At 40.7% G+C, this 26,405-nt stretch overlaps 1 protein-coding gene across 1 annotated transcript in view; it reads left to right on the top strand.

Annotated features, from left to right (window-relative positions):
- Rab3-GEF (Rab3 GDP-GTP exchange factor) overlaps positions 1 to 22,477 on the top strand; it is a 33,956-nt gene extending 11,479 nt beyond the window's left edge. The window contains exons 5-26 of the mRNA XM_022854827.2: positions 230 to 663; positions 1,421 to 1,568; positions 1,751 to 1,912; positions 2,665 to 2,827; positions 3,346 to 3,512; positions 3,905 to 4,286; positions 4,477 to 4,716; positions 5,145 to 5,582; positions 6,330 to 6,502; positions 6,625 to 6,814; positions 7,262 to 7,397; positions 7,748 to 8,045; positions 8,407 to 8,578; positions 9,153 to 9,349; positions 12,926 to 13,036; positions 14,172 to 14,422; positions 14,546 to 14,678; positions 15,217 to 15,408; positions 17,983 to 18,327; positions 19,490 to 19,562; positions 19,848 to 20,060; positions 20,642 to 22,477. Coding sequence (XP_022710562.1) covers positions 230 to 663; positions 1,421 to 1,568; positions 1,751 to 1,912; positions 2,665 to 2,827; positions 3,346 to 3,512; positions 3,905 to 4,286; positions 4,477 to 4,716; positions 5,145 to 5,582; positions 6,330 to 6,502; positions 6,625 to 6,814; positions 7,262 to 7,397; positions 7,748 to 8,045; positions 8,407 to 8,578; positions 9,153 to 9,349; positions 12,926 to 13,036; positions 14,172 to 14,422; positions 14,546 to 14,678; positions 15,217 to 15,408; positions 17,983 to 18,327; positions 19,490 to 19,562; positions 19,848 to 20,060; positions 20,642 to 20,784 — 4,761 coding nt within the window. The 3' untranslated portion in view covers positions 20,785 to 22,477. The remainder of the gene's footprint in view (positions 1 to 229; positions 664 to 1,420; positions 1,569 to 1,750; positions 1,913 to 2,664; positions 2,828 to 3,345; positions 3,513 to 3,904; positions 4,287 to 4,476; positions 4,717 to 5,144; positions 5,583 to 6,329; positions 6,503 to 6,624; positions 6,815 to 7,261; positions 7,398 to 7,747; positions 8,046 to 8,406; positions 8,579 to 9,152; positions 9,350 to 12,925; positions 13,037 to 14,171; positions 14,423 to 14,545; positions 14,679 to 15,216; positions 15,409 to 17,982; positions 18,328 to 19,489; positions 19,563 to 19,847; positions 20,061 to 20,641) is intronic.
- The last annotated feature ends 3,928 nt before the right edge of the window (positions 22,478 to 26,405 follow it).

Here is a 26,405-nt window from a genome sequence, read left to right as displayed (position 1 = left end):
TCGAGGGGGTGTTATCGAAGGGGTACTGTTATATACAAATGACAACTGATGATAAATTACGAATAGCTTATTTTATTCTTAGGAGGTTGAGATAAGAATAATGGGTCCTACTTATGATCCTTGAAGCGGATACCGATCAGTATTATAAAAATTAAAACAATTAATTTTATTATTATTATTGTTCCTTTTAAATTATCTCATGCTATCTGGCTGTGTACATTTTATTCAGGTTCAACTGCCGAAGTTACTTCGCCGTTATCCCATAACCGACCACCAGGATTTCGCGTTGCCGCACGATGTCTGCTACTTCTGTCAACCGGAAGGCTGCCAGCTACGCGGAGCTAAACAGCTGGGAGCACGCGATTTTGAGCCATTTGTGTTCTCGCTCACTGAGAAAGACTCGTCTCGGGTTCGTTATGGAGTCTGTGTGAACTTACAACGGCGGCTATCGCACGCCCCCGCTCCGTCGGGGTCAGTTTGTGGCGCATCAGGCGCGCCAGCGTTGACCCATCGAGCCCCTCAATTCAGCCTGACGTCTTTCTGCGTCATATCGCATCATCCGTTTTTTTCGACCTTTCGCGAGTGTCTCGTTGAGCTCAAAAAAATCCTTGATACATTCAGTGAAGCCGGTGTAAAATGCACCTGCCAACAGCTTTGTAACAAGTAGGTTGAAAATTCGAACGCCGTTTCCGGTTTAACCTATTCAACGTATGAACACTTAGATATGATACATTTACTTTAATATGGTTATAACAGCAACCGGTAGAAGGTCTTAGTGAACTGTGAACTGCAGAGCAAAATTGTTCTCATGATCTTATGATGAATGAATGAATGATTATCTTGGTCGATAGTTTCAACAAATTATATCTGTTGATGTGACCTATTGTGAGGCCTTCTCCGGGGCTCAAATCGTATCGATTAGTACAGCGGTAACTTTCATTGAGCGGCGTACTCGTTGTTCCATTCAACGGTGAAAGTGGACGAAGCGTTGATTTATAGACATGGGAAGGCTTTTTAGTCCTAATCTTGTGCAATGCACTTTGTGGTAATTTTTGGAAAAATCTTTACGTTCCCTTACGTACAATGTTGATATTTAATCCTATTGTTATCGTTATTTTTAAAAATAAATGCATGATAAAAACTTTAAGCAACTATATTTTTCTTTATCATAAAGCGGGTTTTATATTGGCTAACGATTGTTTAAAGGTCTACGGGAAGGTACATGAGAACGATATGGTCAGATCGTTTTGATATAAATCATTGTAGTCAAGTTCGTTTATCATCAATTATAAATTAATAAGTTCCTCTGTCCGCAATGCCGATAGATGAGAATTTTACATGATTCCATTATGCATGGATCATGTGTAAGAACGTAGGCCATCGTTTAAGGAGATCTTTTCAACAACACAACGATTTACAGGGATCCACTATGGGAAGTGTTCGTTTCACCCGATGTGGCTACGGCAACCCTTTGTCCCGCCCTCCTGGAGGTGATTCAGGAGATCGAGAAGTGGATCCTACGACTTCTTTCGTTACCTGTGCCCGTGCCTGAGAGGACCAAAATCGAGGTAAAAAACGCCCTTCCAGTCACGTACCTTCACAGAGTTAGTTGCTATTATTTATTATACATATTATTATAATAATAATAATAGCACATAGTTATAAATAAAACGAGTAAATATTTTCTTGCGAGATACATTTATGTCTGTCGAAGCTAATTTTCTACCTATCATTCTAACGTCCCTTCCAGGTGGAGCTACTTTCTCTAACCCGACGCGAACAGCCAGTTGTATTTGCGCTCCCAGATCATAAACGTTTCTCTTTGCTTGATTTTCCCGTTCACTTGCCGCTGGAGCTATTGGGAGTCGACAACTGCATTGAAGTACTCAAATGTATACTGCTTGAAAACAAGGTAGTCATTTTCCACTACGCCTTAAATGGTTCTCTTTAAACCTATACGCGCTTTTTGCATCCGAGTTTTTGTTCAGTGAAACTAGATAGAGCTATATTGTTTATCGTTACAACCTGCGGTAAATCTCATCATATCTTCCTTGCTTTGTGGTGACGCAGCGACAAGCTATTCGTCTGGTATACTTAGGAGCATATATGAATTATAGGTTTGTTTGTCTCGTATCGGAAATAGGCCGTTTTGGCACAATGTTGAAGTTCTTCCTGAGGTAAGATTAAAGACATCGTCGAAAAAGGAAAATGATGGAGTAGCTAGTAAAAAAAATGAGAATTGCATTATCCCTAAATAGACCTGTTTTATCGAAGCACTGTCCTGTTTTGAAGTTGACAGCCACTCATGACGCCGTGATAACGAATCTTCACGATAAAATCACATCTTCAGAAATAATTGTTTCGCAGAACCGTCTGAAAACTTCGACGAGTTTGTCTACCTTCTTAGGATGCTCTGGTGTTGCAGACCTTTATCTGTGCAAAAAAAGGCAGCTTTATATACGTCGAGATTGCGACCAGCCTAGAGGAGCTTACCACGGAGAACCAAGCATCCGCAACTCATTCATTGTTATTGTCTCGGTTACATAGTGGGATGTTTTTATAAAACGTTTGTTTATTGTCGAATATCTCGGTACCTGGCCGATTTTAACCGCTTTAATCAATCCTACTCATTCCTTTTTGACTCTTACTTTTTGTCCCCTGTAGGTGGTGATACAGTCTCACAATTATAACGCACTGTCAATTTCAATAATGTCTCTTGTGGCATTACTATATCCACTGGAATATATGTTTCCAGTGATTCCGCTGCTGCCGACCATCATTGATGCAGCCGAACAACTGCTATTAGCACCTACACCTTATATCATAGGTATGTCTACCTTTGTAAGTAAACTAACAATATGGCTGATGATGGGTAACCCATTGAGCCTGTTTGCCATTCTGCTATAGGTTGTAGTTTGACAATTATGCAGCCAGATACCTACACGTTTTCGGTATTAGTGGATAAATCTCATAATTGCTCGCATCTACGTACACTGCACTATTTTTGTAGTAACTATGAAAAAGTTCAGGCTCGGAAGCGACATGAAAAGCAACCTGTTAATCCGGTTAGCGAAATCCGCGTTAACAAATATCATCTTTAGCTAGAGTACGTAGCACCAGGTTCCGCGGATAGGTGTGGATCGAGTGGCTGTTATCTTTCGATTTTTGTCTTAACAGAGCGCACTTACCTATACCTGAGTCTATGTGGCATCTTTTTTTTTACATATGTACATTTTTCTCGTATGTATGTATGTATGTATGTATAGATATGCCGATGTGATAATGTATACGCACACTATATAAGCTTTTTATAAAAAAAAAATTGCATTTGTTGCGTTACCACAGGGGTCCCGGCGTCGTTCTTTGCGTCGAAATCGAAACAGCTTCTGTTGCCAAACGATGTTTGGCTGGTGGATTTGGATACTTGTACAATTACCCGACCGTCTGGATGCGAACCAATACCGCCCCTGCCGTATCCTGAGGGAGCGTTGCTTAGCGAGTATTTCAGTCAGGTAACTCGAATATGATTATCAACGTGGAGCATATTACGATCTGGTCGATCCTTTCCTTCGGAACAAAAACCATTCATTGACCTTGGTGCTATTCAAGTACATCTAATTTGTAAAGCGACCGTGTTCAGACGCGCAGTTCTCTTCAGGCCTATGGGTGCGCATAGGTTAAGATAGGACGCTTGTGCATTGGATAAGCCGCCGGAACACTTACCGCTCTGTTTTATTCTGTGCATACCGTATATGTTCCTAGTCGGTTCGCTTTCTCAAAATTCAAATGATGAAAAGACCAATTATGTGAATTAGCTACGTTTAAAGGTGGCTCATCGAACTTAGGATCAGAAATTTATTTGGAAGTTCACATCGAAGAATATACTGTTTGTTGCTTATCCTAATGTGCTACGAGAGGTTTATCGTTATTTAATGCAATGATAAGAAATGCTGAATATTTGTTCCAGTTATTGGGCTCCATGAAGGTTCAAAGCTCCAGTCCGGTGGTCCTTGACGCAGATACCGTTGATGTTGCCATCCGGGTTTCGTTGGTCAAATTCTTCAACTCGCCAGGCGTGCTTCAAAATGTCCTTGAGCACACACGGACGTTACGCCTCTACCCGCGGCCCGTCGTAGCATTCCAAGTAAACAGTTTCCTGATGTCACGCGCACGTGATGGCGAACCACCGCCGTTCCTGCGCAAGCTCGTTCGAACGCAGGCCGTCGAGTACTTCATCGAGTGGGCGCTCAAACCTTCAAATGTGGCTTTCGAAAGAATCAATACAGGTATGATAAATTTCTATTGTAGAAACCTAACTCAAAAGCTGCGTATAATATTATTCGTATAAGCTTCTGCGAACTGATTACGGTCGGAACAGGAACTCATATATGACCCAACTGATCCATTGCTATCAGAAAGTCAGCGTCTTGTCAAAAACTAATTGTGCAATTTTTTTTTTTACTGGCATGCTTCCAGGCATATCCGATGCTATGACGATTGGCGATAAACCAAAATGGTACAGCGATGAGTTGGAAGCTATCCAAGTGGCTGTTTGGAGCGAAAAGCTCGAGGCGCTGCTCAGAGACATCCAGGAACGAAGCCGAAAACAGGACGCTGAAAGTGGGTGTGAAAGCGAACCCTTTTCCTCAGATGATGACGAGGATGCAGTCGAACTTAATGGGGAGCAAACCCAACAACCTATGTTTGTTCGAACAGGTTAGTGTGCTATTGTACCCAAGTATGTGTGTGTGAAATAGACTGAACATAACGATGTGTTATTTCACCGATGCATACTTTGTGCAGAAGCATAGCGCTAAGTGAAACGCACGTATTTGTTTTGTTACATACAGTATGTATCTGCCAAGTGTCGAAGCCTTTTAGGTTAGGTCGGAAAAGATAATCCGACGAAAAGTAACTGCAAAAGCAGTCAGAACCTCGGCTCCTTTTTCTACTTGTATACTAATGCTCAGTTCTACTAATCAAACTATACGTGTAGATATTTTTCTCTCGGACGACTAAGCCTCTGGCTTGAAGGAACAGAGAGATAAAGCCACTGGCCCAAAGGCCACTAATGACACCTACTAGAACACCTGCACGAATAAAGGATTTCTTTTATATCCATTTTTCGTCGTCCTATGCAATAGATTCAATGGCGGAAAAGCAAATCGAAGAGCGACAGAATCCAACGGGTGCCTTTCCAGTTTTCTTTGATCATTCACTGATTTACCAGCCTCCAACCCAGCTCATTGTGCCTGGCACGCCTTCGTCGCAACACACAGCCAGGGAACGCCGCGATTCATTTAGCGACAGTTCACTCTCTGACAACAACAATGAGGATCAGCAAACGCAACAAATCAACAATAATCAAAAGATAGGAACGCAACAGGCAGCTGTGCAGAAAAACAATAAATCTGACGATGCGGCCAGAGTTGGTAGCGGGCTTGAACGTGGGAAGACACGAGCCAAACAAAGGCCAGTAGGTCGTCGGGGCAGAGGTGGCGATCGATCAACACAGGCATCAGAAGAACAACATGGCAGTAGCAGTAGTTATGACGAGGATTCTGATGATGGAGTGAGGAGCGGTTAGTACACATCATTAGAGAATGTTGTGAGTTTATTGAAGGGCCATTTCTTGCCCGTTGTCCCAGTTGGATAATAATTATATATTTGATAAAGCTATAACTTACGTACTTGTAAAGACGCAAAAGACAACTAAAGTTATACCAATAGGAGGCACTGATGCATTCAGCTCGGACATTAACCACATTTATTCTTCAAATATGGTTTACGTGTAGAAACAAACCTTTTACTCACGTAGTGGAAGTAGATCATTATCCTCGGGGAAATATTTCTATTGATCGCGGTAGAACTTAATTTTCGAGCATTGCCTAGCGTCCGTTACAGGTCGCAAGACACTCTACTATATAACTACATCGTTGTGTTTGCCGAAACAATATTGTGTCTTGAACAGATAACTTATATGCACAGCATAAAATTGCCAATTTAAAGGTAATTGCATCTTGTAGAAGATGCCGCAAGCTGACATATGACAAACATTATTGCTTTATAACGCTCGCAAAAGGTATGGTGACTGTCAAGGTAAAATTGTTGACCGCTAACGGTTTCTCCGATTAAATCGCGATGGCGTAACTAAGATCGCCTTTTTGGTTGAACTTAGATTTCTTAATTCCGCTGCAAAAATTATTAATACATAGTGATGGTGCGGCTGCTTCCACCAATGAAACCAAAAAGTACGCACGGTCCTTTAACTAAAAATGTCAATTTACATTCTACTAGAAAAATAAGTTCCTACATTCCTGTTTGTGCAGATGAATCAGGAGACGAGAATGAGTTCAGTCAGGACATGGAACAAGCCGCTGAAAAAATCGCCAAGAAATTAAGCGGAGTGTTATACCGGGCTGGGTCGCTCGGACAGAACGCGCAGAGCAAAAATGCCCATCTCATTGAAAAAATGATCAAGGCGAAGGAAGGATTTGGCAAGGTAGCATTTTTCCTATGTAAATTTTGTTTATAAATAATTTTTATGTACTGAATTCCTCGAAGCAATCAAATTTCATACAAATACTCAACTTGTCCCGGATTCTTTGCCCGGGTCATTTGCAGGCGAACAGAGCTGCTGAAGAATTTGCTAAGACAGCAGCAAGTGCCAGTAAAAAAAAGTTTGCACAAGCACTCAGTGGCGACCGAATGGCAGAAGCAAAGGGGATACTAAATGAAAGTGGACTCGACCGGGTCGCGGATCAAACGAAGGAAATCGCCGATCAAACAAAGAGTGTCATTTCCGGCCTCATCGGTACGTGTTAACCTGTCTTTTTTCATAAGGTCCTATTTTTACTATGATAGCATCCTTTTAGATCTATTTGTCTTGGGTCTACCCATGCTTACTGGGGTTACAACTTTACTATTAGAATTTGTATACGTGCTTGAGTTTCCAAGTGGCAAGGACGTCAACATTGTACAAAGATAATACGAAAAATATTAATGTGAAACGTTTTTATCGATAATCTACAAAATTAAAGCTTGCCGACCTCAAATTTGCCTACTCTTTAATCGGATCATTCTATATTGTGAATAGCACATATATTTGAGTTATAGATATCTTAATGGCATTATGAACACAATGATTGATGTTGAAATGTATTGGTCCAATTTTGTACGACGTCAAGAAATCGTGCTTTTCTTTATTCCTCCAGACCGAAGTAAATTTAAACTTATCGCTGTTTTATACTCGTTCTTTAAGGCAAAACTAAGGAGAAATCAGAACCACTAGGACCTATGGCAAAAGCCCAATTTAGCAAATTTTCACATCACCATCAGGGTGGAGACCGTAGGTCAAGCGGTGGAAATCGCGCCAGCCGCAGTTCGCTTGAGGCGAGGTATGTGATCATAACGTGTATTCCAGGCTCGGAAAGGGAGCAGCACAGGGCTTGCAAAGCATCGTTAGGACTGAACTTGTAAAATTAAGCCCTGTAGCTTGAGATTGATATGGTGATTCCTTAAATACTGCCGGATGGTAATATTAAGGCTTACTTAGAAATTTATCATATTTTCCCCCCATACGCAGGACAGCTCAACTGCTTAACTCAAGATTATTCATAGAAATGCGCAAGCATAAAAGCTGACAATAATTTAGAACACATTGCCTGCTACATAGATACGATACTGTCGATTTATCTAACGTGGATACGGGGTAACGGCTTGTTATTACCTGGTTGATCGAGAATAGTGAACAACAAAAATTCTTGTTGGAAGTCGTCACGGGCGTAGCGGAAGGCAAGGGTCTGAAGTTCTTGCAACAAGGACGCATTAAGCAGCTGATGGCTAGTGAAGGTCATCGGAACTTCGTGCTATCGAAACTGAACAAGGCGTTCGAGCACAAGGTGGGCCCTGATGACTACATCGAGGACGTGCGTATCTCCAAAGATGTCTTTAAAGGCACAGTAAAGATGCTTGCGTATATAGTAGAAGGTCTTGAAAATGACTACCAGAGATGCGGCACCGTAGGCATCGCAAGTGCCATGCAGGTCAGTGTATACAACAGATTAACGAAAGAACAAGCCCTTCAATCTCCAACAACTTCTAGACGTTGCTAGCTTTTCGCCACCCAGTCTTGTTTACAGCTTGTTTTGTATGTAAAAAGTGTAGGAATGGCTAGCGCTAGAAGGAAGAAGAAAGGAAAGCGGTAGAATTCGTTTGACGAAGAGCTATCACCTGGCCGAGTTACTTCCTCCATACATTGCCAATTTGCTGAATCGTGTTTTTCACAGTATCGCTTGTTTACTAAAAACTGAGTTAAATTATAATAGATTAGAGTTAATTACGAACTTCGGCGCACAGCGCAGACATCTACTTCGCTCTAGAGAGAAATTTCTTTGTAATTCTCAGGTACTTGAGATTGCCCACACGCATTATCATGATACATTAGGAGGAAGCCGGAGCAGTAGAGGTAGTTTGAGCCATAACATTTTAGGATCGACAAGCAACCAGAGTCTCTCGCAGTTGAGCGCGCAGTCCGCGATATCCACGGATACCATCTATCCCTCTGCTACGGGCCAAGGTAAGTTGGTAACGAATACAAGATATTTTAGGTCTGTGGTCATGACCTACAGTTTAACAGCCTATTAATAATGCTAAAATTATCATTATTGTTTTGTATCAGCCGGACAACAGAGCACAAATTACTAAAATCCTCGTTGTCCGCAAATAGAAATGTTCGCTCCCGATTACTTGTTTCAATCTCCGATTCGTCTCATTAGTTTTTTGAAGCACAAGACAACACAAATTCAGAATACGTACTCAATTATCGAGGCGTGGTTTGAAGAACTGGAGACCGAATGACAATATATAGGGCTCATGAGGAAGTAGAATTCGAATATAATGAAGGGTTGGCACGGGCAGAGATCCATCGCGTCGGTTACCTCTTTAGCCTGTTTCTCATCCATCTAGTGCGGGCAAAATGTCCTGCATACATTTTGCAATGCTTGCTACTTAGACACTACGTAGTTCCTTATAGTGATATCCACTAGGTCGAGTAAATGCGCACTGTTTCAAAGTATTGATTGGTGGGTGTATAATCTACTATGATATGATGCAGAATTTACAGAGTTATGTATTTTTTCTCATTGTTGTAGGGGGACAAGAGACTCTTGGACGAAGCAGCGGACGACCATCGTTAGACCTGGGCGGTATGGGAAGAGGTCTGTTTTCGCGTGGGGGAAACGTGCTTTTTCGAGTAGATGCTATCAGTGATTCGTCGACGTCGGAGATGTTCAAAAGTGGACTTTCCAGCATGCGACGAATGATGAACAAAATATCTAACAATAACCAGGTGCGTCGCGATATGGCGTCAGGACACTGCAGGACCTATAACATATAGCTATCGATAAAAATAATTGTGTTATTAACTTCTTAATTGGTTTCATAAAACTCTATGTTAGGCTGTATGTGCGCGGCTATTTCGACATGTTATAATATTGAATTTCTACGGATGCTAATCTCATAGTAGGGCGTTCCTAAACTTCACACTAATCGAAACCCATGCGGACTTTTTTTTCAATCGCACTTTTCACTTTGGCTGAACCTCTTTATAACTTAGTAGTATCTTCTGCGCGCTTTGCATGGCTGGGCCTTCAACTCATCTGTCTCCGTATTGGGGTAGAACATAAGTGAATTCGTATTTTTAAGCTGGTAGTCAATACGATGTCTTTTTTTAAGTTACATATGTGCGAGGTGTGATTCTTATTGGCTGTCCAAGGACTATTGTGTTTGGCATTCCCGCGGTTAGGGGCAAATCACAAAAGATGCTTATCTAAATGTATATATTCCAGGAGCATTTACCTAACCCCTAAGCTGAGTGGGCCCACACATCCTCGTATGCACCAAAACGTTAGCCTTCCTGTACGCGCTTTTTCCAAAAACAAACAACACAAAAAAGCCTTTCTTTTAGCTGTTCAAATCTTACTAGAAATTTGCAATGAATACACAAAAGTACATGTACATTTATCCATTTTCATATTATGAAGACAATATGAAGGCGTTTTTAAAACAGAATAGAAATCTTGCTAACAGAATAAACAAATAAGGTAAAATACATAACGCAGAGCGAGAGAATTGTATTTTTCTATGCGTCGCGTCATTGAAGGAACAAGTCTTCGGATACGAGCTGCGTGATATCCCCCAGAGATGCCTACTCATCGGCACAAATGTACCCCTTTTCGTGGCAAGATTCATTAGTATATACAACATGGGACAACTTACGCACTGCATAGCAAGCTATCACACATCGGTTCGTTTTAAGTCGTTCCTTTCCTGTTCCATCCACTATAGCATCAGTGGCAAAGAACCAGGAGTTGACCTCTGTTCCTCCGGTCGACTCGGTCGAATGTATTCCAGGTACAAGCGCGCTTTGTTAAGCTAAACTGGCATTGTAAATTTTCACCTAAAAATGCAGGCTTCATCCGGTCTAGCCTAGACAACTGATTCTCCCAGGTCAATTTAATATTATATGTGCCCATTGGCGCGAGCTTGATATTGAAAAGGCGTATTTTCGTATTCAGGGGCATAACGACGGCTTTTATATAGGGCTCTCTATTAATGTTTTTCTGACGTTGCGACGCATACGCGGAGCAGCAAGTTCCGAAGCAAAATAAAATTAGCTCTAAATAGTAAAAATGTTTCACGCAATTTGAGGCAAAATGTGTAACAGAAGAATGTCGTTTGCTCTCAGTAGACCCACTTTTCGAAACTTGATGACTTCCTGTTTTGTCCAAAGTTATTCCTAAACCGGCATTCGTTACGTATTGCCGAAGGTGCGTCAATCTTTGTAGAATATCAGAGTGACTTATCTACCGATCGCGAGGTCATCGGCATACAGCAAATATCCGCTCTTACGGGCTTGAGCTTCTCGATTATGTTGCTCGGAGAATAGTCCAAATGGACTGGGATGAGTAGGGGGTTGGGGCTGTCGCCATTCCTGTTATCTACCATAAGGGGTCCAGTTCCGCCAAGCCGCCTTATATCGAAATAAGATTCTCTTGCAGAATCGAAACAATGAATTGGAGGAGTCGTGCCCCGAAGAGCTGGAGCAAAATCCGGTCGCCTTGAATGTCGTTCTCACCGTATAGATGAATCGTCTGCTTCTTTTTCTGCTTATGAGGCATCTTAGCTGGGCAGGTAATCGGTGTTGACCTCCCTCTATGGAAGCCATGTTTTTTTTTATCTGGGATAATGCCTCGAGTTTCTAGGAAAGTATGGTGGAAATCACTTTGTAACAATTTTTTTTTATCAGAGCTTTCCTCGGTAAGATCGCCTTGACTTTCAAACAACGGTCCAGTATTCTGCTATAATGTAGACAGGTGTTGAACAAAGCATTTCAGCAGTACTGCTTTTTTGAAGTGTTTAGGCCTAATTCAATCTGGATCGGACGCCTTGTTAAAGTTGAGCCACTGGATCGTTGCCAATACCTAATCGCGTCAGAGATCAGCGGCTATCGCAGTCCTCATCTGGCTTGTCTGCTCGCTGCCTACTACAGTGGCTCTCTGAGTACAATGCTCCTGGAAACGTACATCTACTAAAAATAAACAATAAGGATGCCTCATTTTATAAAACAAGAACGAGACCCAGACCGTCGCAGCCGTTTCTATGTGAACGTTGGACCGCCTCGAGCAAAAGATCGATTTTTGCCTGTCACTTTCCTCGTTCGATCCGGTAGACCCGTTGACAACCCTTGCGTAGTGTATTGGAAAGAGGACGCATGGCATAAGTATATGTAAAAACATGAACAGGAACCCCCCCCTAATTTCTCAAAATAAAGAGAGCAACGCATGACGTGAGTTAATAAATTATGATTTATCAAATTTAGTAGATAGAACCGTTTATTTTAAAATAGATACTACTCAACAGACCATATAATAACTTATTATATAATAATATGCACTTTCACTTGATTTTTTACAGTTACACAATTTGGATACACCAATAAAATTTACTGTAAAGCATGACCTGCAATTGTTTACTTTATCGATTCATGTTTGTTTCGAACTAAGCCTTTAGTTCAAATCTATGGCCTTTTTGTAAATTGAGTCTCAGCCTGTGCTGATTGGAGAAACATTCAGCAAATGGCTATGGATAGCTGACATCAATACCACGTAGGAGCTAAAAGCGAGAAGTTGATGATATAAAGCTGTACAGAGAATAAAAGGCTTCCATCGACGTATCGTTCGTAGCAAATACATTAGTTCCAAATCAAGTGAGGGTTAAAATAAATTTTGGAATATATCTCAGTATTGTTAGTAACTAGCCTAATGAAGGATTGCAGCCTAATTGGCAGGCCTTGCAAATCACGATACGTTCATAACAGTTCAGCTCGCGGCTTTATTTTCCTAAAAGAGAAAACCTAAAGACAACATAACAGGTTTTTCGGGGTAAAGGGAATATTTGAGACTCCTCTAGCCTTTTCCATATGAATTGTTTATGAATTAGAAGCAAGATGAGAACTATGGAGAGCACAAACAAGTATATATATTAAGGTCTTTTCGAACTGTAAACAATTATATATTGAATTATAACATTGCACAGGGTTTGGTGGGAGAATCAGATAGTGCCAAACGGACCCTTTGGCTAATACCGTCAACTTTTCAGGTTCATAAATTGAAACAAGTTGATGCTGTTGAAAGTAGGCGTCTTTTAAAACTAGTCCCTTTTTATTGTGTTCCTATGTCTTCCTGACGGATTCCGTTATGTAAAAGGATGAAAACTATGAACTTCCTATGTGAAAAGGATGAAAACAGGAAGACAAAGATAGGCGAACATAAACGATATACGATAATAACAGCTCCGAGCCGCTTATGTATCATGTACACATGCTATACCTACATGTATTACATGTTCTGGCGTCTTGTTTCAGTCGGATGTATCAGAAACGGGTTCTATTTCGACAAATCCTATGTTCCTACAGCGGAAAGAGCGAAAGGGTTCGGCCGCGAGGTCAGCAATCTCCGATGGTGACGCTGACCTGGTGGGTACTGCTGAACAGCCAACCACAATAATGTAATATAAATGACAACTAGTGAAGTAGCGTGTAGTAGTAAAATGTGAAGTAGCGACATCTCACGACCTCAAGTTTCGTTACAAAATCGAGTATCGAGAAGTTGTGGCGAGCTCATATAGATACAAGAAAGAACGTATGTCTAACGCCTTTGCTATTCGTACCTACTTATACTTCCACTATTTCTCTTGGTTAGTTTTAACGTCGTTGGTTTTCTTTTGCTCGATTTCTTTGTTTTCCTCGTTCCGATTGTATGGTCTAGTAGTAGTAGGACCTCAATATTATGGTCCATGCCAGACAGATTTCTTTAGCATACATTTAGCCCGCCATTTTTCGTGTTCCTTTTACCAATGCATAGATACTAAGTGGTATCTTTTTTGCCGCTACAGGAACAACTTATGTGCGAATCGATGAATACTACTGAATGCTATAGTAAACTATAGAAACATGATTTTGGTTGATTGTCTCGGGAACTTTCTTTTATAACGTACGAAGCTGACCGGTCTGCAATCTATGTCGTGACAAACCTCTGGCACGTTATTATAATTTGGCGTCCATTTATCTATTCGAAAAAAGATGCATCTAATATAACCTTAAAATCGCAAAGGGATATATCTAAACTGATGGACTAAATGTTTTAAATGTCTAAAGAAAAATTAAATTTCTGTTATCTTTAGCGGAAACTTCAGAATTCTCTAGATATTAGTCAAACACTCAGAAATATTCAGTTACTTTATATCTTAGCAATTATTATGTAACTCTACGTGAGACCTGAATGAAAATAACCTGACAGAAACACTACTAATTACACTAAGGGCAATGTTCCAAGACTCACAATAAGCATATGCTATATATATTTAAATGATCGAAAAATTTGATATTTCTTCTCATCTATGAATCGTCATAAAAAGACGTCAGGTTTAACAAATATCATTTAAATGTCATTAAAAAAAATGTAGTTCATACAAAATAAAACTTCTCGACAAGATTCCCCTTAGGTTTGTTTAGTAAATCCTATATTTGCATTCTTTAGATAAAGGTGACGCTTCTGCAGTACAATGAGGTAGTACAAGTGCTATGTGATTTACTATGATCATCGTGACAGATGTCGTTAGGTGGATTTCGAAAAGAATCATTCTGGTGTGCAGGACGTCCAGTTACTGCAGGGACGCGAGCCCTTCCTCGCGTGTCAAGTGTTGAGCAACCCGAACGGGTCTATGTCTATCAGGAGCTCCTGAAAGAAAGAAGCTCTCTCTGGGATCACATGGAGTTCTGGGAAGACGTGTTTTATGACGCGGTGACTCAGGAACGGGATCTTATCGGGATGGATCAGAAACCCGGCGAAATGATGGAAAGGTTGGTGTGCATGCACGATGCATCACGTATGTTGATATATATATATAGACATATGCATGGCAGTCTGTTCAGACAAAAAGTTCCTTCACAAACCCCCTTCATAACTGTTAATGCGATTTGCAGATATACAGGTTTGAACAATTCAGACCAAAAAAGACTACAGGAAGATGAAGACAGGTTGTTGGCCGTGGTCTTGCAAAATCTAATTGCGTTCATGCTGATGATGAGTGTCAACAAGGACCGAATTCGCCAAAAGGTAGCGCTGAGAATTTCACTGACGTTGGCCAAAATAAATGAATGTTTCAAATTTAACGTTCAATACTGCCGTTAAGCATTAGTTCACTAAGGAAAACTCAAAAATATCCGAACTTTTTTGGCCTAGGCCACTTTGAAATGTTCAGAATATTGATGAGATATCATTTTAATTTTTCACTTTAAGAGCTTTCACAGAGCTGCGAAGATTAATGAATGTATGGACGTATTCATTGTTTTTGTTAAAAGAGATAGAATAGTACTGAAGAGTACACTTATTTAGAGAAAATGCGGTCAAAAATAGGACGGGACAGAGCTTATGACAATTCCTTATTGTTCATACTACCGAATGATAGCTCGATGCATTAGGCACTCGAATAGCTCGTAAAACTTGCAGATTTCGTCCTTCTGACAATGAAATAGTAATCTGATCTGGCGGACACTTTGACCTTCAATGATTTCATCTTTTAGGCTCTTCTAAGTTAATTATCGGTTGTTTAAGTCTGTTTGCTTGTTTGTTTCTTTCAATGTTGCGTCTACAGATCCGACGCTTGTTAGGCAAGTGCCACATATCACTGGCCTATAGCGCCGAAGTGAACGACGTCCTTGGCCAGCTGGACAGCCTTGATGGCAACGATCTGAACTTGAAGCCGTTAGCAAGTCAGCAAGTTCTACGACAGACGTTTACCGTTCGCTTTGGAAGCGATGCCGCCGAGACTACGCGGTTCATGGAGGTACGCACGAGCATCAGATATATACGTAGCCATGGATATAATATACACAGCCAGATATAATGACAGTAATAAAATTCATGATGTAAAATAGCCAGATATGATAAATATGCGCCGTGTTTGCCTCACCTAAACAATGCTTTCATATGCGCACCTCCGTCCCGTATCCATCACTGAGTTTTTTTTTCGAAGTTCCTTATCAGAGTTTTCGTTTTATTCGATCGTCGTTTACATCAAGCATGCGTGTCATATCATGGTTCGGGTGATATTCTTGATTGAACACTTGATTACTAGGTGTCAACTGTTACGAAAGGTGAATCTTCTTAAATCCAGTTTCTTAAAAATTTAAAAATAAAGTTTATTAAAAATGTAAGTGTAGCTATATCTGGCTTTTTCCTCGCGAAGCCCGCTCGCAGCTGTATAAGTTCCAAAACAGTATCAACTTGAGTCCAGTTTTAAGTCAGTGTATCGTAGATCGTAGGAAAGATGAGATAGCATCAACGTTAATACCACAAAGAACTCCAAGAGGAGAAATGAACAATGAGTCATATGCTCAGAGCAATAGGTCACGGCTGATATCAGTAATAGCGCTAGAAAATGATGTGTACTCTTCAGCTATTTGAACAGCAACATCACCGAATGAAAGAGGTTTCAGTTGTGAGTAGCTTCTGATTGCTGACGATAAATATCTTCCTCAAAAAGTGAAAATAGTCTAAGATGAGGTCAGTTTTTCATCTACAATACACCGTTTTCTCTCTATAAAATAGTGTTCTTCAAGACAATATGCTCATTTCCGCCCTCGCATTAGTCTTCAGCGAAGTTTTTTCGCAGCTTTTTGCCGTTCGAAGCCTGTTACAAAGCCTACCTTCAAGTAAGCATCTAAGCTTTGCTTACCCGCCAAGGGGTTCGTGCGCTGTCGTTCCGTTCGTGGGCTCAGGGGGCGAAAGGAATAGATCGACACTAGCCGTATATAATGTAGGTAGGAGATGCTTTTCTTTGATAGCGGATAGAAAACGTAATTCTATGATTGTTAGTATAAATAGTGTAAAAAAGGGGCTTTGTACTCGACATTTCCTTCAACAGATGTTCAATATTTTCGAAATTCGTATAGTGTTTCCTTTCGAAATAATGCAGTGTTTCACAATCGCATGAAAACCTATTTGATTTGGTCAAATGGACCCGTTGCCAGTTTCAAAAGTAGGAAAATATAAGAATAGCAGATTAGCTGCCACTTCTACCTGTCGTGTATATTATATATCTGGTTATTTTATGTGCAACTTGCTGTGTGCAGGTGTATAGTATATAAACAGTACTTCCTTGCTTCTATGCTTATGCCGCCGAAACTGCTTTATTGAAGTACTCCATAAAATCCGGAATTCGTTTTGCGCAAGGGCTTTTCCTTTTTTACTAGCTTTTAACTTGCGAAAAAGTTACATTACTCGGCCATATAAGCAATTCTAATGAAGGTTATTTTCAATAGTTGCAAGAAAAATGTTGCTTTTTAAGGTTTACATTCCCACCTGTCCCTATAACTATCTAGGAATTATTAAATTAAATAGTTTATTAATTGTCGCTAATAAATGACTTTGCGCTAATTCTAACAAGCACGTTTTATTCTCTTTCTCTTTTCTGATCCGTATATTTATATTATTTCGTTTATTATATATTGCGTTTCGTCTGCTATCGACTTATTTATTCGCTCTATTGTCTCCGTATTTTGGTTTTCCCATCATTTGCTTTACCTGTCAATTAATCACTTTCTCTATATATAATCCTCCGCTACTTCGTACCTTTTATTTTCGTGTCTCTTTCGGCTGGATTGGGAACTTCGCCATCTGCCGCATCGCGTCCTGCTGCCTTGCCTTCGTCGCTTCGCCGCTCTGCCTGCATCTCATTTTTGTGCCTAAATCACCAACGTTTCCAATTTGACTTGATTTCATTCTAATTATCAAATGGCCGACTTTACTTATTGAAAAAATCTTCACGCCTTTTTCTGGCCGTGGGCTTGAATTAACGATATCGGTAACAACCTGACGAATCAATATTAATAATCGGTGATACTATTACTTATCTATTATCTGCGTCCTCTAACCGTCTTCATTTCTACTGATTCTATTTGTCACCTACCTTTATCTACAATATTCGACCCTACTTCGCACTATTTTCTTCACGACGGTCCTAATAACGTCTAACTGAAACCCCTTTGCCTACATTCGTTTTGCGCCTGTTAATCTATTCCCTTATGAATGACTGCTTCCTATTCCCCTTCATCCTGGTAACCTTGGCAGCGGACGCATCACGCTCCCTTAGAACTTTGAATCTTCCCGCTTCGTATTCCGTTCATTACTTCTGTCGGGTGTCGATTCTGCATCGGTTTGGCCTCGCTTGAAATTGGCTTCTATTATACATTGGTTGCCCCTTTTGTGGCCTACAAAGCTGAGTCTTTTTTCAGTTTTTTTTTCAAATTATAGTATCTTCGTTGTGTGGTGGGGGAGGGGATAAAAGGAGGGAGTGGGCGGAAATAATTGACGTAAGTTCTCGAACACAACTAGTGGCATCGACATAATTACGATGCAGGTTCGGGAGGACGGCTTGATCGTTCGAGCAGCCAATGGCAGTATTGTCGAGCGGTATTTCTTCGAGCGCATCGTTAACATCACGTATTGCCCCACGAACAACGTACTCTGTCTATGGCGCCAGTCGGGCGCCGAGATGCAGCTACACAAGTACTACACATCGAAGTGCAAGAAACTCTACTATTGCATTAAGAGTGCCATGGACAACGCCATCAGCCGCGACGGGCTACACAAGCCGTTGCCGGACCTGGGAGGCGAGTTCCCCATCGAAGACATGCAGACGGGCGAAGGTGGTATCCTTCAGGTCTACGTGGATGGTGTGGGACTCCTTTTCGAAAACACCAAGGTGAATAACTATGCCATTCTCGAACGTTTGTCGTTCTTCATTCTGCACAGGACTGTTTTTTTTTTTTGCTTTCCAAATTTGAGTCTACTTCAAGGATGACTGTTTGCCAAAAAAAAAAAAGTTAGAACCATACGCAGCCACTGTCTAAATCAAACTGGATTGATTAACCTGTGTATTTAAAATTCCTTCTGGCAGAATTGAATAAGGAAGTTAAAATTTTGATACAGAAGTTGGGAAAAGTAACGTTTCATACGGTTACGACAGTTTCGTTCGAAAGTAAGAAACTGAATGAGGATTTTTTTGTTTATCATATGCATACGTTATTCTAGGCACTTATTGATGTCTATAAGGTACGGGGAATTAGATCGTCGAAAAAACAGCTGCTCGTAGGATTAAGCACAATGTCCTTGCTATATAGAAGTAGGTCGACATGCGGGTATTTAATGTAAGAGGCAAGCAAACATAATTAACAGCTTTCTTAAAATGGTGTATGTCATGATGCTGTATACTTTTTTTAAGACGTTTTTCTTTAAAGAGAGAAAATAATTATATTTAATTCGGCAATTGTTATTGATGATAGAGCTACCAAAGTATTTAGGAACAAGAATCAAAAGGAGTGGGAACAACCCAGAATCGTTAGCATCGTAATCGAATTTAATGTGTTTTTCTCGCTTGGTCTGTTTGGGCATACCCAATACATCGGGCCATCACAGCTCAATGACTCTCAGCAAGTTGTGTGTCTACAGCAAAAAATTTTCGAATTAACAACCGCTTGTGTCATCAGTCAAGGCAGCAGATCGAAGATCTGGGTTTGTTTCAAATTATTTGCTAAGACGGTCCTCATTGGATATAAATTGGACACTTTTTTGAACGCGCAGTAATCCATATACAGAGTATTGTGTTGGCTTTCATTAACACTAGGATACGCGTACTGCTTTACTAGACCCAGAGCCATCTGTCGATGCTCCCATCTGTAGAGAGAGATCTGAGTAGTTGTACTACGTTAATTCCTCGTGTGGCTCGAAAAATATCGTTTTACAGAACATTTTGCTTCACACGGTGAATCCACGGTGACGACGTTGATAGCTTTTTTTTGCTCCTGAATCATTTCTATACGCAGTCATACCTAAACATATGCTTTTTATGCGTTCGTCTCTCTTAGTTCTTCGTCCGCGTGGAGAACATCTACAAATGTTATCATACAATTGAAGGAGAGTTCGTTCTTGAAGAATACAGTAAGTATCTAAACCATGCACGCAAATGTCTCCAATCCTTAATGTCGCAAACAGACGGTTTACTGCTTAAGTCAGAATCAATGTCGCTTGCTATTTGACCTCTTAGTTTTTATATGCGGTTTGGAAACAAATGTAATACATAAACAATGTTGTCTCCGCTTCCTTATTGGTAATACCAAGCTTTATGAGAGGCTTACACGTGACTATAGCATGCCCATTTTGCATTAATTAGTAAATCTCAAATTACTAATGTTTACACTATGTTGCGCCTGATTTGTTTTTCAGATCCAAAAACAAAGAAGATTGCCGAACGTAAATACCGATCTAAAATGGCGTACAACATCTTCTACGCTGTGCTGTGTGTGTTCTCGTATCTGGCTGCGGGACCCGCAAAAACGCCGTCGCCGAATGCCCCCGACACCAACACAAACATCCAACACCAAAGTGCCCCTACCCCTCCAGGCGGTGCCCCTGGCATTGGCAGCTCTGGAGATCAGAGTGAGTCCGCACCCGATATTACAACTAGGGCCGCCTCCACTAGCGGCAGTCACAATACCCGAAACGGAACTAGCACAGAAGCAGCACCCTATTCTTCCACAAACCCATTCCTATAAATTCCTTTGAAGTGCACTCACTCATAGTAACCACAGGATTATCAGAATTTAAGAGTAATGACACAAACAAATAGCGTTGTAACAAATACCGATAATGATAATGGCTGACAATTTTCGAGGGCTTCAATGGGCGGTTCGGAGCCATACGTACGCCTTCAGTCAGTGAAGCGTAACTCTGCCAATAGACGTCGCTGAGTGCATAGACAACGACATATTTGAACTGATCAGCATGATCAGAATATAGTCAACAATAAATACGGAGACAGAGAGCTTTTGAAAGTCAAGGTCACCCATGAGCTTGCATCAACAGTATAAAGATTATAAACCGACAAACAGTAGAAGTACGATTAAATTCAAATGAGCATGTAGAGACAAAAAATATAGCTATGCACATTGAGCAGCAGCGCTACGGTGAGCCATAGAACGCACGATGGCAACAGTAACAGCGTGGGCAAAATGTTTCAGACCTAAAACCGACGCGGCCAGGAGACGCTGACAGCAGCCGGCGTAGAGGATGGATAAAGGCCAAATCGTCAATGTTAATAGGCGTGTTAACAGTAACGAGTGACAATACGGGTGTCTCGCCTAATGATACGCAGGCCAAGTGATTGATGTCACAGATCTTCGACACTTTAGACATGCGACGGTACGAGGAAGCACAAGTAGCCTTAATCATCAACAGCAACAGCACGAACAACAATCACAGCAACAAATTACCGTTTACGGACTTAACGTTTAGGCGTAAAAAGTGCCGAATTCACAGAACGCATTGTAAGCACTACGTTGAGCGGAATACAATAGTTCAGTTATACAGCGGGTGGCGAGCCATAGTTATCTATAGTAACATATCACTGCGTTTACAATGCTTCATATGCGCGATTTTCAGTGTTAAATATTATGTGCTCAAGAACCTATGGTAGGTAAGTAGAATTGGCTTGTTTAGTTACCAATTACCTGATGTTTCGACTGAGAAGGCCGATTCAGAGCGTATGTACTATACCAACAACAAACAATATATGATAGGGAACGCAACTGACAAATCAGAGGGAAGGTTTACATTTGTAAAGTATCAGGCCAGAATGCTATTTATTGAGCTCGATTAGCTAACTGAAGTAATTTTTCAATGCCCATGTACTCACAAAGTAAGTATCTACAGAGTTAGATTAAAAAGAATCAAAAGCCATGCTAGGGCTTCGTATCAGTATTATTTCTGTTTTTATTAAAGCCTCTTCGGCGTCTCAAACAATTACTGATGTGGCCATGACAAAACGCAACGCGCAGGCAGACAGACACCGTATAGCGAGCTTTTTTCCTAACCCCTTTGACTCTTCGATATGAGTCAGTTTTGGAAGGCAAGGATGCAAGGCTTGAAACGTGTACTTATCCCACTGCCTTAGAAAATTCGCTCGTCGAAACTGTTTCCCACAATACTGACATGTTGAAACGAACTCTTGTTTCCCTTGCTATAAACGAAAATCGAGCAAGTTCTTCTCATGTATAAAAATGGACCACTTTGGCGATAACCGTTAATTCTTCACGGCATATATTTAACCATTTAAAAGCTTCTGTGAATTAGAAATAAAGGCTGTAGACTTCAATGAACGCAGAGGTTGATTACCCGTAGCATGGATACCTATGGCCTAGCTTTTTCAATTTATTAATCTCGATGGGCCTTGCTGAACTTCAGTAGCTGATGGCAGTCCTTCAATAGGTCGATCTGACATTAGGGTTGTTAGAGTCGCGTAGCAGCAGGTACGACCACCCGAGACCAGCTCTCGTTGATCGCTCCTTTATCGGCTTTGTGTTGCCTTGTCGTGGACCTATTATCCCGATATTATCAACAAAAACTCCAATATACCAATTTCTGCTGTCCGTATTCTCCTTCGCGGAAAATTGTTGTCAATCTGCAATAATGACAGATTTGGTATAAATGCACGGAGCTTTTCAAATAAAATTGGCTCAATTGATCTTTGTTGCCTGTGTCGCCCTACACAGGTACACTCTTTGCTTCACGAACATTGTTTAACATTCGACCCGACTTGCATTCTGACTCTATACAGGCTTTGTAAGCAAGGGCCTTCTATTTGAAATTGACTTCTGCATTGACTTCTGCTCAATAAATCTTTTTTTTTTCGGCTTCAGGCATAGCTGGAAAATGTGTTGTCAAGGCTCGTTGAGTGGCTACTTGTGCTACAAAGAATAGGATGCTGATGCGTATGGACTGAATACAAAACTCTTGAAGCAAGTTTCCTCAACTCTTCCTGCTTACCGGCCATTCCCTTGAGATAACGTAGTCGCCGATTCTATTTCGAATTCCAAGTTCATGGCAGCTAGTTTGTTGAGGAGGAAGACATCGATGAGAAACGGCCATGTTGAGTTCCGCACTGCGCGTCTCTCTCTTTCTCGGTTGAGTTGTTGACTAGTAGAAAATGAAGTCGGACGGCCAGATCCGACATAGACACAGTACGCTTAAGCAACGAATACGGTCGGTTGGTTCGGAATGGTTTCGCGCAATAGCGATTATATGTTCACCCAATCGATTGTGATCCAATGTTCTATGAATATCGCTTTAAAACGTGACAGAGATTAGTAAGTCTAAGGGAACGGGAAAGAGCTGAATCACACTTTTAGATGGCACTGACTGTACTGCTGACGCGCGTCGAACGCATCGAAAGAACAGCAACTGAAGTCTCCACCTATCCGACGAGGCGAACACAGTATTGTCATCTAAGGGTCGTGTTGTTTCGATCAGACATATCCTTACACACAAATCTGTACATCCGAGCGAGCATCTGCACCTAACTTATTTCAGAAACCCAATCATCGTTACCATCGAAACAGCGTTTAGGATAGAGGATTTTGAAAAAGCGCTACCTTATTGACGCGGTATTATTTCGAATTTCAGAGTGGTATGTAATTATAGACGTGTGCGTTCCGTCAGGTGTTGGTGGTTTTTTTTCGGTGCTCGGTATGTTTACTTAAACGCCAACGTGTCCAGTTAGAGCGAACAGTCAGTCTCTTGTGCCTGCGGTGAAAGCTCGTTAAGCGCTCGTTTCGTTGTTGTTCTTGTTGCTGCTGCTGCTGCCGCTGTTGTATTGATGACGTGTGCAAACGGGGTATGGCATCGGAAGCACACACGTGCGCGTCTCTACTCATCACAATATCGAGCAGACAACACTCATTAAACTAAAGGTGGTACATTAAAGGGGCGATGATAAACATTATAATAATAATATTTATTATTATTACGAGCAGCAGCGTAGCGATGTCAACATGATGTAAGAGTTCGCGTTTTTGGTTGTACATTAGTAAATGATGAAGGCAATGACATCATTATCGCTAAAGATAACAAACAATGTTAGTAATATAAGCATGATATATACAATTAATAATAAAAAAACAATAGTAATATGATTACTGTTTATATTTACACGTATAATTATTGCATAGCCATTGTGTAGCACTCACGTATTTTGTATACCTTGTTAACGATATTAAAATGTTAAGGATCAGAGAAAGACAATGCAAAACGAACGAATGAAGAAACCAAGTCTAAATGAGGATTAATAATCAAAGAAGATAATAACACAATGAAATTGTCGACGTAATAATGAATCTCATAGACAACACAACAATCGAAACATCGGCGTACATAAGAAGGACACACGCACACACGGTAGCGGCAATGCTAGACTCGTGTACTTGATTGTTTTTTTTTGATTAATCGGCACTGACTTGTAGAGTCACCTGCCTTTGTTCTTTGCGTAGGTCTGAGGAGAGGACACGACAGCAGCGAATTAGATAATACTACTATTATAGTAAAAATAATCACAATTAACAATTATAATAATGGATAGAGCAACATCCGGGAATGGAATAGATGCAGCAGGAGACAGACATAGACAGAGATTTAAAAAAAAATTGAAAAAAAAAGGTAGACGAGAGACGTTGGTCGTCGTATTACGTCGAAGCAATAATACTACTGACAATAATAACAATAGCAAACAGCACAGCATATGTCACGAGATATTAACTAAATCGAGTTGTTATTTATTAAGGTAAACTGAGTCATTTAGGTAATAGTTCGCTGATTCCCTCCAGCAGAGCATAAGTAACGCGTCTAAACTTAAAGAGATGTGAACCTTGGGTCCGTATCTAAGAACAGGGACATTCGTATCATGTTGGGGATCAGCCTTGATTGACGCAGTGCTAGGCAGTAGACTCGAAACCTTTAGCTTGGGCCGCCTCTATGCTTTTCGTACTCTCAACGTAGCTTTCTCAGCGGCACGTACTGGGATTACTTAGAAATCAAAGACTAATCTTGGATAGTTGAAACCGAGCATTTTCAAGACGCATATCTGCCTGCAAGTTGGTGTGGTCTAGTGTCTGTAGTATGTTTTTTTTCAATTAGCTTTGCCTATTTTTGGCCTATAGTAGGAGTTCTACTATCCGACTGGAAAGTTCAGGTGTCATTTATAGTAGATTCTAGGGATAATCTAAAGATAAATCGATCTTTTACAAATGAGATGAGCTTTGATTGCATGACCCTTTTTACTGCACATGATTTCAAACAAGACCTGGACGACGTAAAGGATCTATTTCATTTCACATGTGCTACCAGTTAATGAAAGGTGCGCCATGTGGCATACGAATTAAACTTAGCTGCTTCGTTGTCTGCCTACTGATAATTGACAACGATGATGGGTGGTTCAGTATGATCGGCCGTTTCCTGTATTTTTAGTAATAAACATCGTAAATAAATGATGGACACGTCGTCTGCACGGGCTTCGTGAACAGCTCACACGACTACTACGATCTCTAGAGTTGTGTTGCAAATCGGCGATAATTATTGAAATTTAATTTGATACACCGCTTTTAAATGCAACCCATCACGCGTGTTTTTGCGCGCAATCTTAAAAAAACACGTTACAAAAATCACAACGTGTGGATTTCTCAGATTCTGTTGGCAGAGGCTGCGGGAAGCGCACCCAAAGGGGCTGTAGGACTTCAGCTAACGTCTTTCTATAAATACGAGGCTCCTTCGTCGCCTAACTTGCTCACTTCGTTAACGTTTGTTGTCTATATGAGCTAGGACATTGGCAACCGGCGTTTATTGCATTAGTATTTACAATGTACCCAGTATGATTAAGACATTTGGAAGCTATACATAAGGAAGAATATACAAGTTTCTGTTACTAGTATTGTAGGGTAACCAGCTAATAAACACTACAAGAATATAGGATTTCTCAAATGGTGTCACTCTATCTTGCAGCGTTTCTATTGCTTTATGTTTGGCTAATGTTAGTAACAGAACCGCTAGCGGTAACCATCACGCATGATTACCTGGCTGGATCTATAAGGGGCCCTCGTTTAAGGATCAATACCAGCTACGATACAAACGAGCCAGTGAAGGGCGCAAAGGCGTAGATCGTAATACATGCAAGTGGAACGGTTTGCACTTGAAATAATTAAATAAATATGGGAGTACGCGTCAATACGGAATTATGTATGACAATAGAAATTCAACTTTGTTAAAAAACGTTCTCGAATGACGCAGATGGCACTATAAAAACAACGTTTTGTCACCGTATGGATGACATGACAGCGGGCCAGGCGTTGCTATAAAAACAATTTGGGTAAGCTTGAACACAGAAATGATCACTTTTCGCTGGCTTCGATATTCCTCACTCAGTTTGATTCAGGTTTTAACCCCACAATCGCAAAGTGTTTTATACTCAATGCTCGTTTTCTTGCAACAAAAAAAAAAAAATTCGTTTATGAACATAGTTATTATAGCCGAAGACCAAAACGCCCTGATTGTTTCGTCTCTCCGAGTACTACTTTAAGCTATTTTTAATAGAGCTATGGACCTTTAGCTGCGACCGGTATATTTGGAGCGATTTCAATTTGATGGGACTCGTATGTGAGACTCATTTGTTTGTTCGCACTCTCGCGGTGTAGGACACGATCATACCCGCCAAAGCGTTATCCCTTTTGTTATTTCGCCTGACGCCTGAAAACGTTTAAAAACATTCTGGCAGATTTCTCCAGCCAGTTAGAGAGGCGGCTGCTTTTTCTTTCTTTTTTTATCTATACATGCGTTCTGTATTTCCACGTGATTCTGTTTAGGCGTTTTAATTTTTTGAAATTATTCTATCAAAAGCATAGTTCATGTATTTATGGCAGCCCCCTATAAATGATCGTATATACGTAACTCGTAGTATAACTG

This window comes from Varroa jacobsoni, unplaced genomic scaffold, assembly GCF_002532875.2.
Source record: "Varroa jacobsoni isolate VJ856 unplaced genomic scaffold, vjacob_1.0 scaffold_193, whole genome shotgun sequence".
Taxonomy (NCBI): Eukaryota; Metazoa; Arthropoda; class Arachnida; order Mesostigmata; family Varroidae; genus Varroa; species Varroa jacobsoni.
The sequence above is the reverse complement of the archived record's forward strand: the minus strand, read 5'-3'. Positions and strand labels throughout refer to the sequence as shown.